The sequence below is a fragment of the Mustela nigripes genome, chromosome 17 (assembly GCF_022355385.1).
Source record: "Mustela nigripes isolate SB6536 chromosome 17, MUSNIG.SB6536, whole genome shotgun sequence".
Lineage (NCBI taxonomy): Eukaryota > Metazoa > Chordata > Mammalia > Carnivora > Mustelidae > Mustela > Mustela nigripes.
This window is the reverse complement of record NC_081573.1, coordinates 33,772,445-33,790,225: the sequence shown is the minus strand read 5'-3', so window position 1 is coordinate 33,790,225 and position 17,781 is coordinate 33,772,445. Positions and strand designations below refer to the sequence as shown.

At 53.3% G+C, this 17,781-nt stretch overlaps 2 protein-coding genes across 3 annotated transcripts in view; one reads left to right on the top strand and one right to left on the bottom strand.

The window, feature by feature from the left end:
- Positions 1-1,063: 1,063 nt before the first annotated feature.
- SPMIP8 (sperm microtubule inner protein 8) lies at positions 1,064-7,931 on the bottom strand. Of its 2 annotated transcripts, none has more exons than XM_059382288.1 (7): positions 7,709-7,931; positions 3,951-4,012; positions 3,516-3,690; positions 3,080-3,141; positions 2,794-2,936; positions 2,169-2,201; positions 1,064-1,094 (listed from the first exon to the last, which is right to left on the bottom strand). In XM_059382288.1, the coding sequence occupies exons 1-7, from the start codon at positions 7,929-7,931 to the stop codon at positions 1,064-1,066; spliced, it is 729 nt and encodes a 242-aa protein (XP_059238271.1). The 2 variants fall into 2 exon arrangements, with proteins under 2 accessions (XP_059238271.1, XP_059238272.1); XM_059382289.1 differs by having other exon boundaries at positions 2,794-2,858.
- Positions 7,932-13,530: 5,599 nt separating this feature from the next.
- CNGB1 (cyclic nucleotide gated channel subunit beta 1) overlaps positions 13,531-17,781 on the top strand; it is a 61,855-nt gene continuing 57,604 nt past the window's right edge. The window contains exons 1-6 of the mRNA XM_059382258.1: positions 13,531-13,695; positions 15,739-15,796; positions 16,092-16,164; positions 16,968-17,088; positions 17,178-17,220; positions 17,417-17,453. Of these exons, the coding sequence (XP_059238241.1) occupies positions 13,531-13,695; positions 15,739-15,796; positions 16,092-16,164; positions 16,968-17,088; positions 17,178-17,220; positions 17,417-17,453 (497 nt within the window). The remainder of the gene's footprint in view (positions 13,696-15,738; positions 15,797-16,091; positions 16,165-16,967; positions 17,089-17,177; positions 17,221-17,416; positions 17,454-17,781) is intronic.

Sequence of the window (17,781 nt, the reverse complement as noted above, 5' to 3'; positions counted from 1 at the left end):
GGGGAGAATGTAAGGGTTCCTAACCTTTGTGGGCACTGACTCTCCCAAGAGTCAGATGAAAGCAAGGAGCCTCTCCATGGGAAAATGTATATGTGGGGGGACATGCAGTTTTGCTTGTGATTTCAGAAGGTTCAATGATCCCTGAGGCCCCAGATTCTAGCAGCAGGGGTCTCTTCAAATAGTCTCAGAGTTTGGTAGTTATTTATCCAGATTGGGATTTGTCCTTGCAAACTGCCCACAAGTGGGGTATGAGTGGGGTATCTGGAAGGTCTGTGAGCTATGCATTGGTTCTGGCTCTCCCTCGCCACACCAGAAACATGCTTCCTTAGCTTTTGAGTGGGGTTATTTCCATATCTGGCCCAGGACAGCCCATGACTCTCCCCAGGATGTCATGCCTTCCTTTCTGTAGTTTGGTGGACAGATCTGAGGGCTAGTCCTGAAGCTATATGGATAGAGTGAGTAGGTGACTCTCGCTCCACACCTGGAGGCTGCCTCTAGCTCCCCAGAGCCTGCTGGGCCCAGGGAAGTCCCCAGAGTGTACAGGTATGGTGAAAGCTTCTGAGAGCAGTATCTAAAAACCCCGTTCAAACCTCCTTTTGTAAAAAACAAAACCCCAAAAACAAAAAAAACCTCTTTTTGTCTCTTTGGGGCCCAAGTTCAAAGTCTGAGGTGGAGGGGGCTCAGTAGTGGGGCTGCAATCAGGGAACAGGGGCACAGGAAAAACCCAATTCCCAGGCAGCCTTGGGGTTTAGACCCCCCCAACTCTTTACTTGTGGTCATAAGATATTTTTCTCCAGCCCCCTACCAGTCCTCCAGGAATTGGCAGGGCAGGTAAAGGTAAGACAGTTCTGAGCCCTCTCCCAGTCCCTGCAATGCATGTGCGCTCACACACACACACACACACACACACACACACACACATGCCTGGTTTATTACTATTGGGTTTATTTCCACTCAGGCTGAACATTAAGGTAGGTGGTGGTACCACAAAACACCCCGTGCCCAGCTGGAGAAGCTGAGTGGCATAGCCCAGCAGCCTGGGGCTCGGCTTCCTTTTCACAGATTAATGCCAGGGGGTCAGGTAGTTGACACGACTGTGGAGAGAAACAGAGTGAGGCAGAGACCTCCAGGGTGACCTGGGGAAAACCAAGCGATCCTTCTGTAGGCCTGCCCCACAAACCTATCTTGCTATCCTCAAGGCTTTGAAAACACAACTTCTATCCTGTCTATGGCTCCGGAGCCTTCAATGGCTCCCTAGTTCCTTTTGTTTATATATTTTCAGAGACTCTGCTTGACTTTCAAGCCACCCCCTCTTTCAGTTCATTTTATCTTTGTTTCTCGTTGATTCCCCAGTCCTGCACTGTTTTACTCATTTTTCAAGCATTTAGTGCACCTACCCTGGCAGGCATTATATGGTAGGAAAATATCAGGAAGAATTCCCCTGTGTGTGCACAGGGCAGGTGAGAGAAGGCAAGCCTTTCCTTGATAATTATATTACAGTAGGTTCTGGACTATCAGATAGGGATGCAGCTGTGGTGACCAGCCTGAGGAGGTTTGAGCTGGAGGGGAGAGGCAGAGGGTCAGGGAAGAAGACTTCCAGGAGGATGGGACATCTAGGCTGGGCTTTTAAGGGTGAGGAGGAATTTTCCAGGCAGAGAGGGAAGGATTGCCTAGGCCCTGAAACAGCACCAGTAAAGGTGTGGCTTGGTTGTGCTGGTGATTTCAGGGGACACCCTGGAGTGTGGTACTGCTGTTGTGGAGGGAAGGGGGATATGGCCAAATGATGCTTGAATACCACGCACCTTGCACCTTCCCACTGACACACGAGCCTCAGCCCTTCCTACCTATCTGCATCCCTCATCCCAGAAGGCAGACTCTCTGTTCTCTCCATCGGCCCCTGCTCTCCTCCCTGGTGAACTTTCCTCCTTTTGGCCTAGTCTGAGCCAAATCGGGTGGGACACACACTCTGCTCCCCACCCCCACCCCCCATCTTCCAGTAGGGTGCACTGTCGCCTGGGGTGGATCTCTCTGGAGGGAAGCAGCTCCGCCCCCTGGATGTCACTCAGGAGGTACCAATCCCTTGGTGTCAGGCGGGGTGGAGAGGGGTCTGAGAGTCGCCTGAGCCCAGAGTGGCCGGGTGTGGAGCAGGAGCAGGGTCATTCCCCTACCTGTAGATTGAACCAAAGCGTCGGAAAGCATTCCTGTGAAAAAGAGATGAGGAAGGTGAGCCTGAGGTGGGGAAGGTCGACTCTCTCGGGAACCTCACTCTCATCTCAGGAGGTGCCATCCCACCAGAAGGATGACATTCCATCCTGGTCCCACCGAAGGCCTCCCCTGGGAAAGGTGAGGCTGTCAGGGACTGGAGAACAGGACCCTCTGTTTGATTAAACATCTATTCATTCTGAAACGTCAATTTCCTTGTGATGTACTGGAGCCCGGCAGTTCTCCCGGGACTCACACTCTTCTTTCTTTCTTTCTTTTTTTCTTTCTTTCCTTTTTATTTTATTAAAGATTTTGTTTATTGACAGAGAGAGATCACAAGTAGACAGAGAGGCAGGCAGAGAGAGAGAGGGAAGCAGGCTCCCTGCTGAGCAGAAAGCTCGATAGAGGGCTCTATCCCAGAACACTGAGATCATGACCTGAGCCGAAGGTAGAGGCTTAACCCAAGGAGCCACCTAGGCGCCCCGGACTCACACTTTCAAGAGTCACTGAAGGTGCTCCGAGGAAAGCGACCAAGACCCCATCCTCCCTCTTCCAGGTATGGGGCCCCCGGAGGCCTGTGGCGTCACTTACAAGGAGTCGAAAGGCAGGGGCTTCTGTCCATAGCGGTCCAGGCTGGGGTTCTGGTTGAGACAGTACTGGTCCGGGCCAGAGGAATGGGCGGTCCGTGAGCCGAGGGGAACACTGACCCCTTCCCCGGCCCCCCACAGCTCTCTCTGCCAGAGATCTTGTCCCTGGGGGCTGGGAAACCCTGCTCTGGACGTCCTTTCCCCCACCTCACCCCACCCCCACCTCGTGTTAGTCAATTCTCCGGGACCGCCTGGTCCCCAGGGACGGGTCAGCGCGCAGCCCTCCTTACCCGCCAATTCTGGGTCACCTCCGGCTTCAAGTACCGCACAGCATATCCACTGAAACTCTCAACTGTGGAGAGACCACCCTTCTCCAGCCCCCAGCCCTCCCCGAACAAGCCCCGCCCTTGCTCTTACCTGAGCCCCGCCCCTGGATCCAACACGCCCACATCTGTCGGGCGAGCCAGTCCCGTCTCTAGATCCCGCTCCCTGAGTCCCAGAGCCCGACGCGCGCTCAGCCTCCTCCCCATTGGCTCCCTCTGGCCGGGATCTGGCCCCTGCCCCGTCCCCAAGAAGAGCCCCATCTCTTTTTCCCTTAGCCCATTCGGTCCAGCCCGCTCTAAGTGCCCCAGAAGCTTCTCAGCTTCCCCACCGTCTTTGCCTCAGTCCGTCCGATGTCCCCTGCCCGCACTTTGTGCTACGGTCCCTCCGCGCCCGTAGACTGACCCCTCTTGCTCGGGCAGGGCAGCTTGAACTCGCCGGCCGAGGATACGAAGCGGGACCAGTCCTCAATGGCGTGCGTGAAGCAGGGCCAGTCGACCCGCTCGATGCCTGGCACGATGGGTACCAGCTTTCCCTCACGGCACCTGTTGTGGAGCCTCTGGCCGGTCGCCGTGACGTCCTGCCAGCGTGATGGGAGTCAGGACCGCAGTGGTATTTGCAGAAGCCTAGGGTTCCGACCCAGACCATCCCATAGCAGGGGTCTGACAACTTGACTCCTCCGACCCAGGTTCCTGCCGAGAGCCTGAAGCCCCTTATAGGACATTGGAAGGGGCCCAAGCAGGCAGGTGAAGAACCCCAGGTACTTGGGGCTGGGCACAGGCAGGACCTTTACACCCTCTCCCCTGAGCCAACCCAGGGCCAGATGTAAAGGACACTCACCAAGCACTGCAGGGGTTTGTTGGGGACACCCAAAAGTGTGAAGTAGGCATTGTCAAAGTCATCTGAAGAAGAGAGAGAGAGGGAGAAGAGGTGTCTCTCCCACTCAGGAGACCTTTGGCCCACACCGCTTTAAAAGTTCCTGGAAATATGTGACAACTTAAAAAAGAACCCAAGATAAAATAGATTTTTTTTACTTTTACAGCAGGATAAACTCTAAGTAGATCAAAGATTTCAATGTAAGAAAAATGAAACCATAAAAGTACTAGAGGGAATCATGTAAGTTCCTTTGTAACCTTGGGGTGATGAAGGCCATACCAGCTCATTCACAGTCTGGTAGCCGAAAAGGGAAGATTGATGACTTTGACTACATAAAAACAAACTTCTGCTTGGCCAAACCGAAAGGAGTCAAAGGGTAAATGGGAAAAAAATATTTCCACTTATTTTAGATGAGGTGCAATTTCCTTAAAGAGATCCTAGAAATCAAGACGAGAAAAGGAGAACAAGCAAGCCATATGCATAGGTAATTCACACACAAACACAAGGAATGCAGATGGTTCCTAAAACATATCAAAAGACACTCAGCCACGTTCACAATAAGATGAATGCATATTCAAACTACATTAAGAGGCCAATAGTTGCCTATCAGATTGGAAACTGTCCAAAAGTGAGTGCGGTTATTGGAAGCAGGGCTGCTGCTATAACATTGCCAGAGGGGGTATAAACCGATTCCAGCCTATGGAAAGCAATTGGCATTATCTATCAGAAGTATAAATACACATACCTTCGGACTCTCCAGTCCTACTTCTGGGAATTTATCCAATATGACAGGTGTACAACCAGGAAATAGGTGGGCAAAAGATCTACCCATTTCAGCATTATTGGCAGCAGAGAATGACAGAGCAGCTCAAGGGTCTGTCATCAGAAAGGACCCATTAAATACACTCTGATACATCCTCACTAGGAAGCTACTTAAAAGAGAGGAAATTCTCCATACGAAACCTCCAAGGTTCACAAAGGTATATGCTGTATGCTACCTTTTGCTTTATCACCTAAAACAGGTGATTGGAGGCAGAGAAGAATATATTCAGGTCACCACCGTGACCAAGTCATCACACTTCACATCACAATAGCAGGATAATAACATTATGAATCTCCCGCTCAAGTATTAGAGCACACGTGGCATGCATCCCCCGTGCAAGATTCTGGCCAGCAACACGTTACCTGGCTAACCAAGCCTCTACATCTAGTTTCTAGTTTGCAGGAAACAATTAAGGTAAACCACGTTGTAAGGAAATGATCACTCAGATTCACAACATGGGACTATCCACAATGTAACTATTTTGAACTCTAAAAAGCTGATAATAGGGGAAAATGGAAAGTGGGAGGACTATTTCAGACTAAAACAAGACACATAGCAACCAGCTGGGATGCGCAATCCTAGACTGCAGTCTGGTTCCGGAAGGATCTTAAAACTATGAGACATCTTTACAGATCACTTGGGACATTTCTTTTTTTTTTTTTTAAGTTTTTTATTTATTTGACAGAGAGGGAGAGCACAAGTAAGCAGAACGGCACGCAGAGGGAGAGAGAGAAGCAGGCTCACCGTTGAGCAGGAAGCCGGATGTGGGGCTCGATCCCACGATCATGGAATCATGACCTGAGCCAAAGGCGGAGGCTTAACTACTGAGCCACCCAGGCACCCCATGGGACATTTCAATATGGACAGAAGAGTAGGTGTTATGGAACTATTGTTCACTTTCCTAGATGTGATTGTGGTATTGTATCATACAGGAGGTTCTTGTCCCTGGGAACTGCTTGCTGTAGTGTGTGTGAGCGTGTGAGTGTGTGTGTGTGTTAGAGAGAGAATAATCAGGTATGGTAGTGGATTAGCTGAAGGGGTTGGAAGGCACGGGTGTCCATAGTATATCCTTTCAACTTTTCTTTATGTTTGGATATCTTCATAACAAAAAGTTGGGGAGTAAAGAATGTTATGTTTGTATTTGGATTAGTAAACAGTGGAAGGATATGTTGGAAACTGGCAGGTTACCTGTAAGTCAGCGGAGGGTGAGGAGATGTTAAGATATACATTGGTATAGCATTTTGAATTTTGAACCGGTGACTCTACTGCTTTAATTACATAAGGCATATGCCTGCAGTAAAATACATATCTAAATCAAGAGCTTTCTCTAAAGATCTAGATTCCTGGCTTCCTAGAGAACCCAGGAAATTGGAAGAAGCGTGCTGAGCCTTCCCACGCCGCAGTTAGCTGGGGCCCCATGGCTGGAGGCTCCCCCTTAGAGGGCCAGGCGTGGGGTTCACCGGTCATCCCTCCCTCCTCACTGCTTCCCCACCCACCTCCAGCATTTCCCATCTAGGCCCTTTAGGGCTCTGTGTGAGACCTCTGGAGATCTCCATGTATCCCTGACACCCTCACCCTACTTGTCACCCAAGCTGGAACCTGGGTCTCGTTCCATACTTCCCACTCTTGCCCCTCACCCACACCGATACCAAATCCTGTTCCTTCCTCTCCTAAATACCTTCCCAAACCCTCTCTAGTGGCCAAAACACAAGTTACTCCTTCCTGAAGACGGTGGTCCCTCCCAGTGTCATACCCCCCCCAGCTCCCATTCACCTCTGGTCCCTCTGAGCCATCCTCCATCCCCTCCACTGCCCCAGGGTGCATAGACCTCTTTTCTGCTTCAAGTCTTCAGAGGGTCCCCTTTGCCTCCAAAGCTCCCTGATCTTAGCAGCAGTGTCCTTGTCCCCAGCCCCAGCTCCTGCTGCTGCCTCCGCCTTGTCCTTCAGCCCAGCCAAACCCCTTGAGTTCCCCCAACACCTGGGGCAGTTGTTCCCCTCCAGCCCCCTGTGCATGTGGACCCCTCTGTTTCCCTCCCTCTGGGGCAGCATCAGGCACAAGGTAAGAACTTAATACCTGTGCTGAAATGAAGGTGTATGCATTCATTCACTCATTCATTCACAGATACCCCCCGCTTCCACACCCGAGCTTTTCAATGGATGAAGGGCTATTCCTTGGGTGCATTCAGCCTTTTCAGCCCAAAGGTTCTCCTGTCCACACTCTCAAGTGTGAGGAGGGTCTTTCTCTTGCTTTTCCTCATGGAGAGCAGAGGGGGCAGAAGCCGTCACTTTACAATCACTCCTACTACCCCGACAGCTGACTTCTGCACACTTCTCTCTCCGTGAGTAACCACCGATACCGATGGTCTCGACTCTAAGTGCTCCTCACGACTCTAAGTGCTTCTCTTAGCTTGTCATTTATTTATATAAATTCAATTAATTAACATAGAGTGTATTATTAGTTTCTGAGGTAGAGCTTGGTGACTCGTTGGTTGTAGGTACCACCCAGTGCGCGTCCCATCCGTGCCCTCCTTCATGCCCGTCGCCCAGTGACCCCATCCCTCTACCCTCTTCTCCTCCAGCCCCCCTCTGTTTGTTTCCTATGACTAATGGTCTCTTACAGTTTGTTTCCCTCTCTGATTTCATCTCATTTTCTTTTTCCCTCCCTTTCCTGATTCTCCCAGCTGGTTTTAATCTCACCATAATAAGAGGGAGGCCCTGTTATCCCATTTTCCTGATAAGGAAGCAGAGGCTGAGTCCTGGGCAGTATGCCGGCCCCTCCAGCTCTCCTGGAATTCCCCCCCCCCCCCCCCCCCCCCCCCCCCCCGCCACCGCCCCCCACCCCTTGCCCAGCCCCAGGCCCAGGGAGCGCCAGATGGCCAGCGGCAGCCAGGTGGCCCGACCTCTGTGGCAGTAGGTGGAGCACCGACAGTGCTCATCGGAAAGGCAGGCTTTGACCGAGTCCATGTCCATGCGGCGCAGGCTGGGCAGGGCGGGGTGGTAGAGCTGCTGCTTCACGCCGGCCAGCGCATTGCGCTGCCGCTCCACTGGCAGCAGGATGGCAGGGGACGCGTACACGTGCGTGGAGCCGTCGTCCCAGGGCACCAGGTCGATGATGCGGGCCATGGCTGGGGAGCAGAGATACCCCGTCCCAGCACTCTTCTATGGACTGATACGACCTTGGCTGCTGCCAATTTCTCGACTCGTCCAACATTCCTCCCCAGAGCTGGGGCCTCCCCCTGAGGAGTCAGGGACATTCAGACTCACCGCCCCGCCCTCCAGCACACACCCGTGGTGAGCTAAGGGCTCTGACAGGTCAGGACAGGGTGTGCAGGGCCGCGAACGGCCTAAAAGCAGACGCATGGGAGTCTATTCTTAAATCGTGATCGGGAAGCAGCCCCAGCAAGTGGGTTCAGAATTTAGCTCCGTTTGCCTCTGGGTAGCTAATTATGGACTTCTGGCCTTAGCGAAAGTATCTGGCATTTACTCAAAATTCTACAGGGAGACATAGGGTAGTTTTAAATAAGGGGCGAGGCATGAGAGATATGAAGTAGGAAAGCATTCCTGGTTGCTCTGCGCCTCCCTTTCAAGAGTGGCTATTCCCACGGCTTGTCCGTCATTGAAACTTGAGTGAGAATTTGTGGAGTCGGCTTGCTTTCTGCCTGACCCAGTTGGTGTGGGACGTGGAGGTGAGTGGTAGGTGAGCAGGAGAAGCCGGGACCTTGGATGGTGGAGGAGCAGGGAGAGGCCAAGGGGACTGGCCCTAGGGAAGCTGTCTCAGGGGGTGGACCTTCCCAGGGAGGCCAGGGAAGTGGGGCAGGGAGAAGAGGGGGGAAAGAACTTCTTGCACCTGGACCCCCAACTGCAGCTACCTGGTCTGCAGGCACACAGGCCTGTGAGGCTTTCCTGCTCTCCTGACCACTCAGTGAGGAGAAGAGGCAGGGAGATGGGCTGGCCCCAGTGCCTTATGCAGCAAGAGAATAAAGGAACATTCTGCAGAGAGACAACGCCCATTGCCGCCTGATTGTGAGGGCGCCCACTGCTCGGCAACGCTGGAGAGGAGCCAGCTACCTGGGGTGTTGCTCACTGGCTCCCGCTTTCAGATTTCCTGAAGGTTGCCGTCTCCCAGGCCTTCGAACAAATCAGGCATGTTGAGAAATGTCAGATGGAAAGAGGAACCCTCGCAGAGGTGGCCCTGCCAGGGCGAGCCAGGGCCTGCTGTGTGATCCTGGGCTAATCGCTGTCTCTCTCTGGGCCCCAAGGTTCTACATTGGGCCCTGCCATGTTAGGAGACCAAGAGAAGAGGGCGCTGCCCTGCCTCCCTTCCCCCAGCCCTCGGGTCTCCAGGGGGTGGCGATTAGCAGTGCCCAGTAGCCAGGGTCAGCATAAAGGGATCAGGGAGAGTGGTGGCCTCAGCAGGGGTAGGGATTAGCAGGTGATATTCTAGCCCTGCCCCCCTGTGGGCCTGCAGCCTCCCTCCCTCCTTTCTAGGAAAGAGAGGTCACAAGTGGCTAAGCCCAGCACCCAAAAGCCCCGGTGCCTGCCCACCACCCTAGTACCAGCCATCGGCAGCGGGCCCCCAGGTGGGGAGACCTGGGAAGAGTCTAATGCCTTTGCCTGTATTCGAGTATGTTCCACAGACCCCTGCCCAGGTGCGGAGATTGCTGGGTCCTGGCAGATGCCTCCTGGAAGGGTCATGTGGGGTCTGGCTCCCTCGTGGCTCCACCTTCAGGGCTCCCCTGCTCCCCAACCCGCAAGCAGCATCCCCGAGCCCCACCCCTTAGAGAAAACTCTCCCACAATCGCCTCTACGCGCCACCCCACCCCTGATTGGTTGTTAATATTTTTTAAGTTATAAAATACAACGAAATGCAGCAAGTGCGTAAATATATAACGTAACTAATAATTTATGATGTGAGAGCCCACGATCTATTATTCAGGCCAAGACAACAGGTACTACTTTGCAAAAACTTTGCAGCTTCTTGAAACACGGCACATAAAATGACCACAGAATGTAGCAATTTTACACTTAGGAATCTTCCCAAGCATATGGAAAATACAGATGACCACACAGAAGCTGGCATGAAAGTATTTACAGCAGCACGATTTCAGATAGCCGATGGGTGAGAACAGCCCAAGTGTCCGTTCCTACACTGTGGTATATCCCCACCAAGGAATATTCAGGAATTTAAAAGAAATGAAGTCCTAATACATGGTACCACATGGGTGATTCTCAAAAACATGCCAAATGAAAGAAATCAGACACAAAAACACTTCGTGTGTTGTATGAGCCATTTATAGAAAATGTCCAGAAGAGGCCCATTTGTGGGGACGGGAAGCAGATCGGTGGCTATTCAGATCTGTGGCTGAGGATGGGGGTGACTCCCATCCAGCATGAAGGGTCTCATCAGGGCGATGGCAAGGTTCTAAGTCTGGGTGGTGCAAATTGCCTCGCTCAGTCAATTTCTTACAAATGGGCGAATTTTATGGCATAGAAATTATACCTCGGTAAGTTGTTTAAAAAAACGGATTCCAGAGGCATCTGGGGGGCTCCGTCAGTTAAGCGTCTGCCTTTGGCTCAGGTCATGATCCTGGGGTCTTGGGATCGAACCCCACATCGGGCTCCCTGCTCGGCGGGGAGCCTGCTTCTCCTTCTCCCGCTCCCTCTGCTTGTGTTCCCTCTCTTGCTGTCTCTCTCTGTCAAATAAATAAATACAATCTTAAAAAAGAATAAAATATTGATGTCAGCTAAAGCAAGCAAGAAACAGGGAGGGCCCTGCCAGCCCCTAGAAGCTTCCCCAGCCCAACCTTCAGCAGAGGTAACCGCTCTCTGGCTATAAGACATCACTGCTTTTCCTGGTCGCTTTACATCTGTGTTCACAGCCGTAGACAAGACAGGCTAATTTTGCCCCTTCTGAGCTTCATCGGTATGGCTCATCAGTGTCTTTTGAGTGTGGCTTCTTTCCCTCCATATTCGCACGTGCGGGTCTTCCCAGCGGGCGTATGGCCAAAGTTTGTTCATTTCCCTTACCCTAGAGCGCCTCCTCTCCCCAGGCACATCTGACTGCCCATTCCCTAGGGTCTCTGCTACCTCCAGGTTGCTCAGCCCTGGGAGGGGGGCACAGGCCAAGCCTCAGTCATGCAGGGCCCCGTGGGATAACTGCTCCCCTGGCACCTCACTCCCTCACATGGGGTCACAAAGCTGTTATTCTCCCGTCGACCACAGTGTGCCTTGGCCGAGGTGTGTGGTACACTGGGTCCCCTGGCAACCTGTGGTGCCCCAACCAGGTCCACTTGGGGCTCTTTCCCTGGGGCCTGGATCCCTGCTAGCCCCTGGAGGGTTGCCGCTGGCTGCCTGGCTGTCCAGCTCCTGTCTTCCACCACCACCTCCCCACCTCTGTGGGGCACCTCCTAATCCTTTGCACACGGCCCACTGCTGCCTAATCCGCCCTGTGTCTGAGAGACCAGAGGCAAGTGGTGGGGAGAAGGCGATTCCTGGCTGGTGGTCGGCATCTGAGTGGGTAAGTTAGGATGGGGTCGCGGCTCGGAGGGACCTCTGGTGGGACCCCCACGCTCTCCTTCTAGCAAGGCATTTAGAATAAGGCAAGTCTGGGAACCTGGAGCTTCCTCAAGGCAGCTTGTGACATGCAGGTTCCAGGTCCCACAGAGGGTTGAGAGGAGCCTAGGAATCTTTGCTGTCACCAGCTTCCCAGAAGATTCTGAAAGGCTGGTGGCCCCAGTGCCATAGTTACCCTGGACTCTCCGCTCCCCCTTCCCACCTTTGCCTCCCTATCATTGTGGAATGGGCAGGGACGTGCAGGTATGTTCATGAGGGAGGAAATGATTGGATCTGGGGGAAGGAGAAAAGTTGGGAGAGGGGAAGGCTTCCCTGGTCATTTCCAGAAGTTCTGCCCGCTGGGAAAGGGTCTGCGGGACTGGCCTGCAGGAGTAGACGTGGGACATCTGGAGGCCAGCAGACCTGAGTGTGACTCAGCTTGGCTGCTCACCAGCTGTGTGGTGTTGGGCAAGTCTACCGATCCCTCTGTGCCTCTGTTTCCTTAGCTATAAAGTGGTAGCACTTATCTTCCTGAGGCTGCTGGCAGGCGGGTGAATAAGGTGAATGTGATCCGGGGTGGAGGACACTTCGTTCCGTTTGGGCTCATGGGGTTGCCTGGGGCTGTGGCGTCCGCCATCCTAAACATACGATCTTGGGCTCTCCCTACCTGGGAAATCACTGTGTCGGCACCTCCACCCAGCAAGGGAATGGAAGGCCGGAGGGGTTCACCTCTGGCCCAGGTTCCCATTTTTGGATGTAGAGTCAGGCTTCTGATTTCCCACCTGGAGCTCTGCCCCTCACCACAGCCTCTCCCAAGAGAGCTGGGCTGCTGAGGCCAGAGCTGGGACAGAAGTCAGGGCTGTGAGTAGAAGGGCAGGGAGCATGGCTGGGGGCAGTGGGGAGCTGGGCACTGGGGCAGGGATCCTGGGCCCTGCGCCTGTCCTTTTCAGCGTGGGGCTAGAGTCCCTGGCAGAGGAGGGACAGAGAAGCACTCTGTCATATGGGGCATCGCCTCAGAAGGGCCTTTTGAGGGTGGGAGTTCCCACATACGAACCTGTGTGGCGCTCACTGGGCCAGGCCAGCCCACAAGGATTTAGTCGTAAGGACAGAGCCCACCCCGCCCCCCCGCCCGCCCTGCTCCCCAGAAGGGAAAGGATACCAGAGACTGGACCGAAATAAGGTAGGACAGTACATCTTGAAAAAGGGAATTTGTTACCTTAAACATTTTTACATCATGAAAAGAGGTTCACGTTTATGTTCAAATATTTTCCATTTGTACGCAATTCATAATATATTTTTAAAAATTTATATTGGGATCATGCTGAACATGATATTCTACAATCGGTGTTTTCGCTTGACACTAAATATGCGTCTCAGTCAACATTTATTAAGCTCCCAGTGTATGCCCGTCACATTTGTATCTGTTTATTTTATCCTCACAATCCTCTCCACAAGATCGGTTCTGTAACATGCCCATTTGATAGACAAGCACACTGAGGCACAGAGAGTTTAATTAATTTGGTCATGACTGGAGTCCAGAGCATGTACATTTTCCCATATTAGTTCAAATAGAGCCACTTTCTTTAAATGGCTCCATAATATTCCATTATTGGATGTATTGTAATTTATTTAATATGTATCTCTCTTATAGATGAACATTCAGGTATTTTCCAATAACCAGGGTCCTACTCATGAATACTTGGATTTTTTTTTTTTTATAGATTTTATTTATTTATTTGACAGAAATCACAAGTAGATGGAGAGGCAGGCAGAGAGAGAGAGAGGGAAGCAGGCTCCCTGCTGAGCAGAGAGCCTGATGCGGGACTTGATCCCAGGACCCTGAGATCATGACCTGAGCCGAAGGCAGCGGCTTAACCCACTGAGCCACCCAGGCGCCCCTACTTGGATTTTTTTTCATCTTTCGTTGTAACACTGTGGTGACCAACCTCTTTATACACGTGTTTTTGGCTTGAGTATTTTTCTTTTTTTTTTTTTTTTTTTGCTTGAGTATTTCTATCAGGTAAGTACCTGGAGGTATAATTTGTGTAAATGTTTTGGAAGATGAATGAGAGAAAGGAAATGTGTGACCCACAAGAGCGGTCCCAAGTGGTGGGAGCCATGGTGGGCACTGTGGGGGTGCCTAAGGACCCCATCTCCTGCAGGTATCAGGATGTTGAGCTGGGTCCAGAGGGTGCTGCCCCAGCCCCCAGGAACCCCTCAGAAGACCAAGACAGAGGAAGAGGAGGGGGCAGAACCAGAGCCAGAGGTGGAGCCGGAACCAGGGCCAGAGCCTGAAACAGCCCCGGGGGAGGCTGAGCAAGGGGCTGAATCCTTGGTGAGAAATGGAGGCTGAGCAAGGGCTGCTGGGCTCGCAGCTCAGGGGATCCCCACTGTGGGTCAGCCGCCCTGCAGGGACCTTCCATTGTGGGGGGAACTTGAGCGCATCCAAACTTGCCAGTTCTGCCTCCCATCCGTCAGGATCCTGATGACCACGAGTCCAGAAGTTCAGTGACAAATATTTGACTTAGCTTCTAACTGATGCCAGGCCTGTGCGCTGTGCTGGGAGCCTGATGAGGAATAAGGCATCGACCCCCAGGGGCTTAGTAGACAAGTACCAGCCAGGTCATTCTAACAGCGGACAGAGGTGATAAGGAAATGCCAGGGCGTGCAGCGCTGGGCTCAGCTCTCCCCTCCCAGGAGGGCCAAGCAAGTGTATCAGGCAGAACTACAGGAGCTCAGAAGAGGGAGAGAATCATCTCAAATTTGGAGAGTGGAAGCTGGTGGGGGGGTGCCTCCCAGACACGATGGGCTGGGCCCAGTGTGACTGGAGATGAAGAGGGTGGAGTGTCCCTGGCAGAGGAAGGGTGAGTCCCGGGTAGTGCAGGGCATGTTCAGGAAACAGTGACTACCCTGGGATAGGGTTTGTGCACATAGTATTCCCATGTGCATGTGTGTACACACATGTGTGTGCCCTGTTTCCTTAATGGTGTACCTGCACATACATAAGCATTAGCAAACCGTGTGCATGCAAACGTGTACATATTTGTGTGCATGTGTGCACACAATACACACATATGTACACATGTGCGCATACATGCATCAGTGTTCCTGTAGTTCCATGTGCACGTGGGGCAGGCTGTAAGCGTGTAAGTGTGTGTATGCAAACGTTTCTGAGTCTGTGAATGTATTCCTGTGTTTGCACACATGTCTGTGTATCTGTGCATGTATGTGTGTACAGACAGGTTTATATGTATCTGCATGTCTGTGCACGTACATATTTTGTACGTCTGTGCATGCCTGTTCACATATGCGTGTTCAGATGCAGAACTTTGTGTGTGCAGGTGTACACGTGTATGTATGTTCATCTATATGTGTTTGTGTTAATACACACATGAAAGGATGTGCTCATGAAGACATGTCTGTGTCAGTGCATGTGCGTGTATAAGCCCATGTCTATATGACTGAGCACACATATATGTACTTGTGTATACACACAAATGTCTGTTTCTGTGTGTATATGGAAATGTCTGTGCGTGCACATGAGCACACTTGTGTGTCTGTGTCTGATACTTGCAGATATCTGCACACGTGTACACCCGCATGCCTGCACACATATATATGAATAGGTTTGCGCGTGCCTGTTTGTACACACCTGTGTGGTGAGGAATGCATGCACATGCGAGTGCAAATGCACGTGTGCAGACACATGCATGTGGAGGCAGATACACTTGGTTTTGTCTCTGTTCATGCGTGTCTACACCCTCTCTGTGTTACTGCCTGCATACACGCATGTGCTCATACGCATGCCTCTGCACCTCTGTGGAGATTTACGGGAGCTCATACATTTACACGTCACGGTGAGCGCGCCCGTGTCAGCGTCTCTGCGTGCGCGCTCATGTTCGCCTGTACACGTAAGTGCGTGTGCGCAGCTATAGGTGCGGCCGCCACGGAAGCGGATGAGAGGCTTTGGCAGGTGCTGAATGCCCCCGGGAGGCTGGGGGGGTCGTGGAAGGTTTGGAGCCGAGGAGGAAGAGAGCTCTGGCCTGGGCTAGATGTGAGGGATCCGCGCAGCTCCCCCCCCTCAGTTTGTGCCAGTCCTCCTACCTGTTCGGCCGCTGGAATGGGGCGGTTTCCTGAGGGATGTGGAAAGCTCCAGGGGGCTACCCTGATGGGGGGGCGCGGTGAGGGCCCCACCTGGGGGTTTTGGAAAGGGAGTGTCCCAAGCTGAAGCTGCCAGGATTTACTGGGACGTTTGTGAGAACAGAGCGACTTGGCCCTGTGGGGTGAGGGGGTCCCTTGCGGGTGGGTCAGGGGCTGCCTAAGTCTGAACCAGGCTGGTCTCACTGAGGGCTTACATGGTCTTGTCTGAACCTTCCAGCCACCTGAGGAGCCTTTGGGGGTAGAGGAACTGGCTGTAGCTGACCCAGGCCCTGAGGGTGAGTGCTGGAAGCCCGGGTGGGTGGGCGGGGCAGCTGGGAGGAGTATGTTCCCCCTCTGGACCTTGCCCCATCTACTGGCTGGGGGGCCCATTTCACAGACTAAGCAACTGAGGCTCAGAGAAGTTGAGGGCTGGGCTGCTGGGAACCTTATAGCAGAGCTGAGCTGGAAGCCTGGCCTTCTGACTCCCTTGGGGCTCTCCCCTTTCCCCTGCCTCTGCCTTGACTTTGCTAGCAGGGTAGAAATGGACCACTCTGAAGCTCCAGATCTAACGTATGAGGGACTCTTTTCCAGACATCCAGGAGGCTGCCCCTACTTCGCCTACATCCCTCCAGGCCCAGGTCACCGTGGTTCCTGAAGTGAACAGGTACCATACCGCCCTTCCTTCTCCTTGGGGCCAGCGCCTCACCCCCCCCCCCCCAAAACTAGGGAGCCACTTGTGGGTGGGGGCCAGCCTTGCTCTCAGGTCTCTAGTCGTTCACAGGCAACTGCACAGAACATCCTGGAAACTGGCTGAAGGGAGCCTCAGGCAGAGGGCCGGGAGCTCCCGGGCCAGGTACACAGTGGGACCAAGAGAAACAGTGAGAAGGGGCCAGAATGTCCTCAGTGCTTGGGGGAAATGCATATCCAGTGCAGCCAGAGCTTCCCACTTTTCCTAACTGAGCCAGAAATCCAGACTTTTAGATGACATCTCCAAGTTGGCTGATTTTAGACCATTAGCGCTTATCCAAATGAGCCTACCTGTGGGGGGCTAGCCTCAGGCAGTGAGTCTGTGACCCTCCTGTTGAGGCTACCCAGCCTCAGCCACAAAGAACCACAGGAAGTCCTCAACCCTTCCGGAGCACAGGATGTGTGCCAGGTATAGGAGGGGACCCCTTGGAGCCAGGGTTAGGGGGAAAGCAGGATGACCGAACTTGGCTGCTTTGTACCCAGCATCTGATAGGGGTGGGCTCAGGATGGCCCTGGACATAACCTGGCCTTGCCAAGGTGCAGTGTCCCCTATTTTCCAAGCTGGACACAAGATTCGGGGAAGGTGGCATATCTGAAGTCTCAGAGTGGGGAGATAGGCGTTTGGGATTCAAAGTGAGTTCTTTAAGGCACGGTGGAGGGCCCCTCGGACCAGGGAGGGGCTGTGGGTCTGGTGGGTAGGTCTGTATCTCTGTCCCTCAGCAGTTCCAGCAGCTCTGTGCTGAGCTGGCTCAAGAAGGGCATGGAGAAGGTTGTCCCACAGCCGGTCCCCAGTGGCGGGCCCGCCCAGAGCGCTGCTGCTGGCCCAGAGAGTCCTGCTCAGGTACTTCTGGGACTGGGAGCTGAGGTGGGCAGGGTGGGAGGCCATTGCATCTGGGCTCTCTGTCCTCATCTGTCCATCTGTCCTGGCAGGCAGGAGCACAGACATCCAGGCAGTGCAACACTGGGGGCTCAGGTAAGGCCATGAGGCGGGATGGCTCTTCGGGGATGGGACTAGGGGAGCCTGGTGTGGGCCCTGCCCCTGCAGAAAGCCCACAGGTGGGGGACTCAGCAGAGTGGCCCCAGATTTGAGCCTGGGTTTGAGTGAGGCTGACCAGAGAAGGGGGTCTGAGTGGGCCTCCTGCTGCTGACCACCTTCCTTTCTTCTGCAGATGGACTCGTGGAGGCCCCTGGGGCCCAGGACACCAGGTGAGTCCCCATCCCTGAGCACTGGTTTGGGAGCCTCTGAGCCTCATGTGTAACGTGTGAAGTGGGAGGAGCCGTGTGTGCAGAGCTGAGGGTCTTGGGTTCAGAAGCAGGGTCCACTACCACCTCAGTGTGTGATGTTGGACTTGCCTCTCATCTCTTCTGGACCTCCCTTTTCTCATCCCTAAAACGGAGCCAAAGGGCCCTGTGTTCCCCTGTGTTTATTGTCCTGATTTCTGGGAGATCCCCAGGTGAGGGGCCCTGGGGAGGAGGCAAGGATGGGTTCTCATAGATGGGCTGGTGTACATGGATGTCGTGTGGAGCCCAAGGG

Excerpts from the sequence above, each read along its gene's own strand:
- SPMIP8 (XM_059382288.1), bottom strand. The coding sequence starts at position 7,931 with ATGGCCCGCATCATCGACCTGGTGCCCTGGGACGACGGCTCCACGCAC. Across the intron at positions 4,013-7,708 it reads CTCCACCTACTGCCACAGAG|ATGACTTTGACAATGCCTAC; the intron begins GTCGGGCCACCT and ends TCTCTTCTTCAG. Across the intron at positions 3,691-3,950 it reads ACAAACCCCTGCAGTGCTTG|GACGTCACGGCGACCGGCCA; the intron begins GTGAGTGTCCTT and ends TCACGCTGGCAG.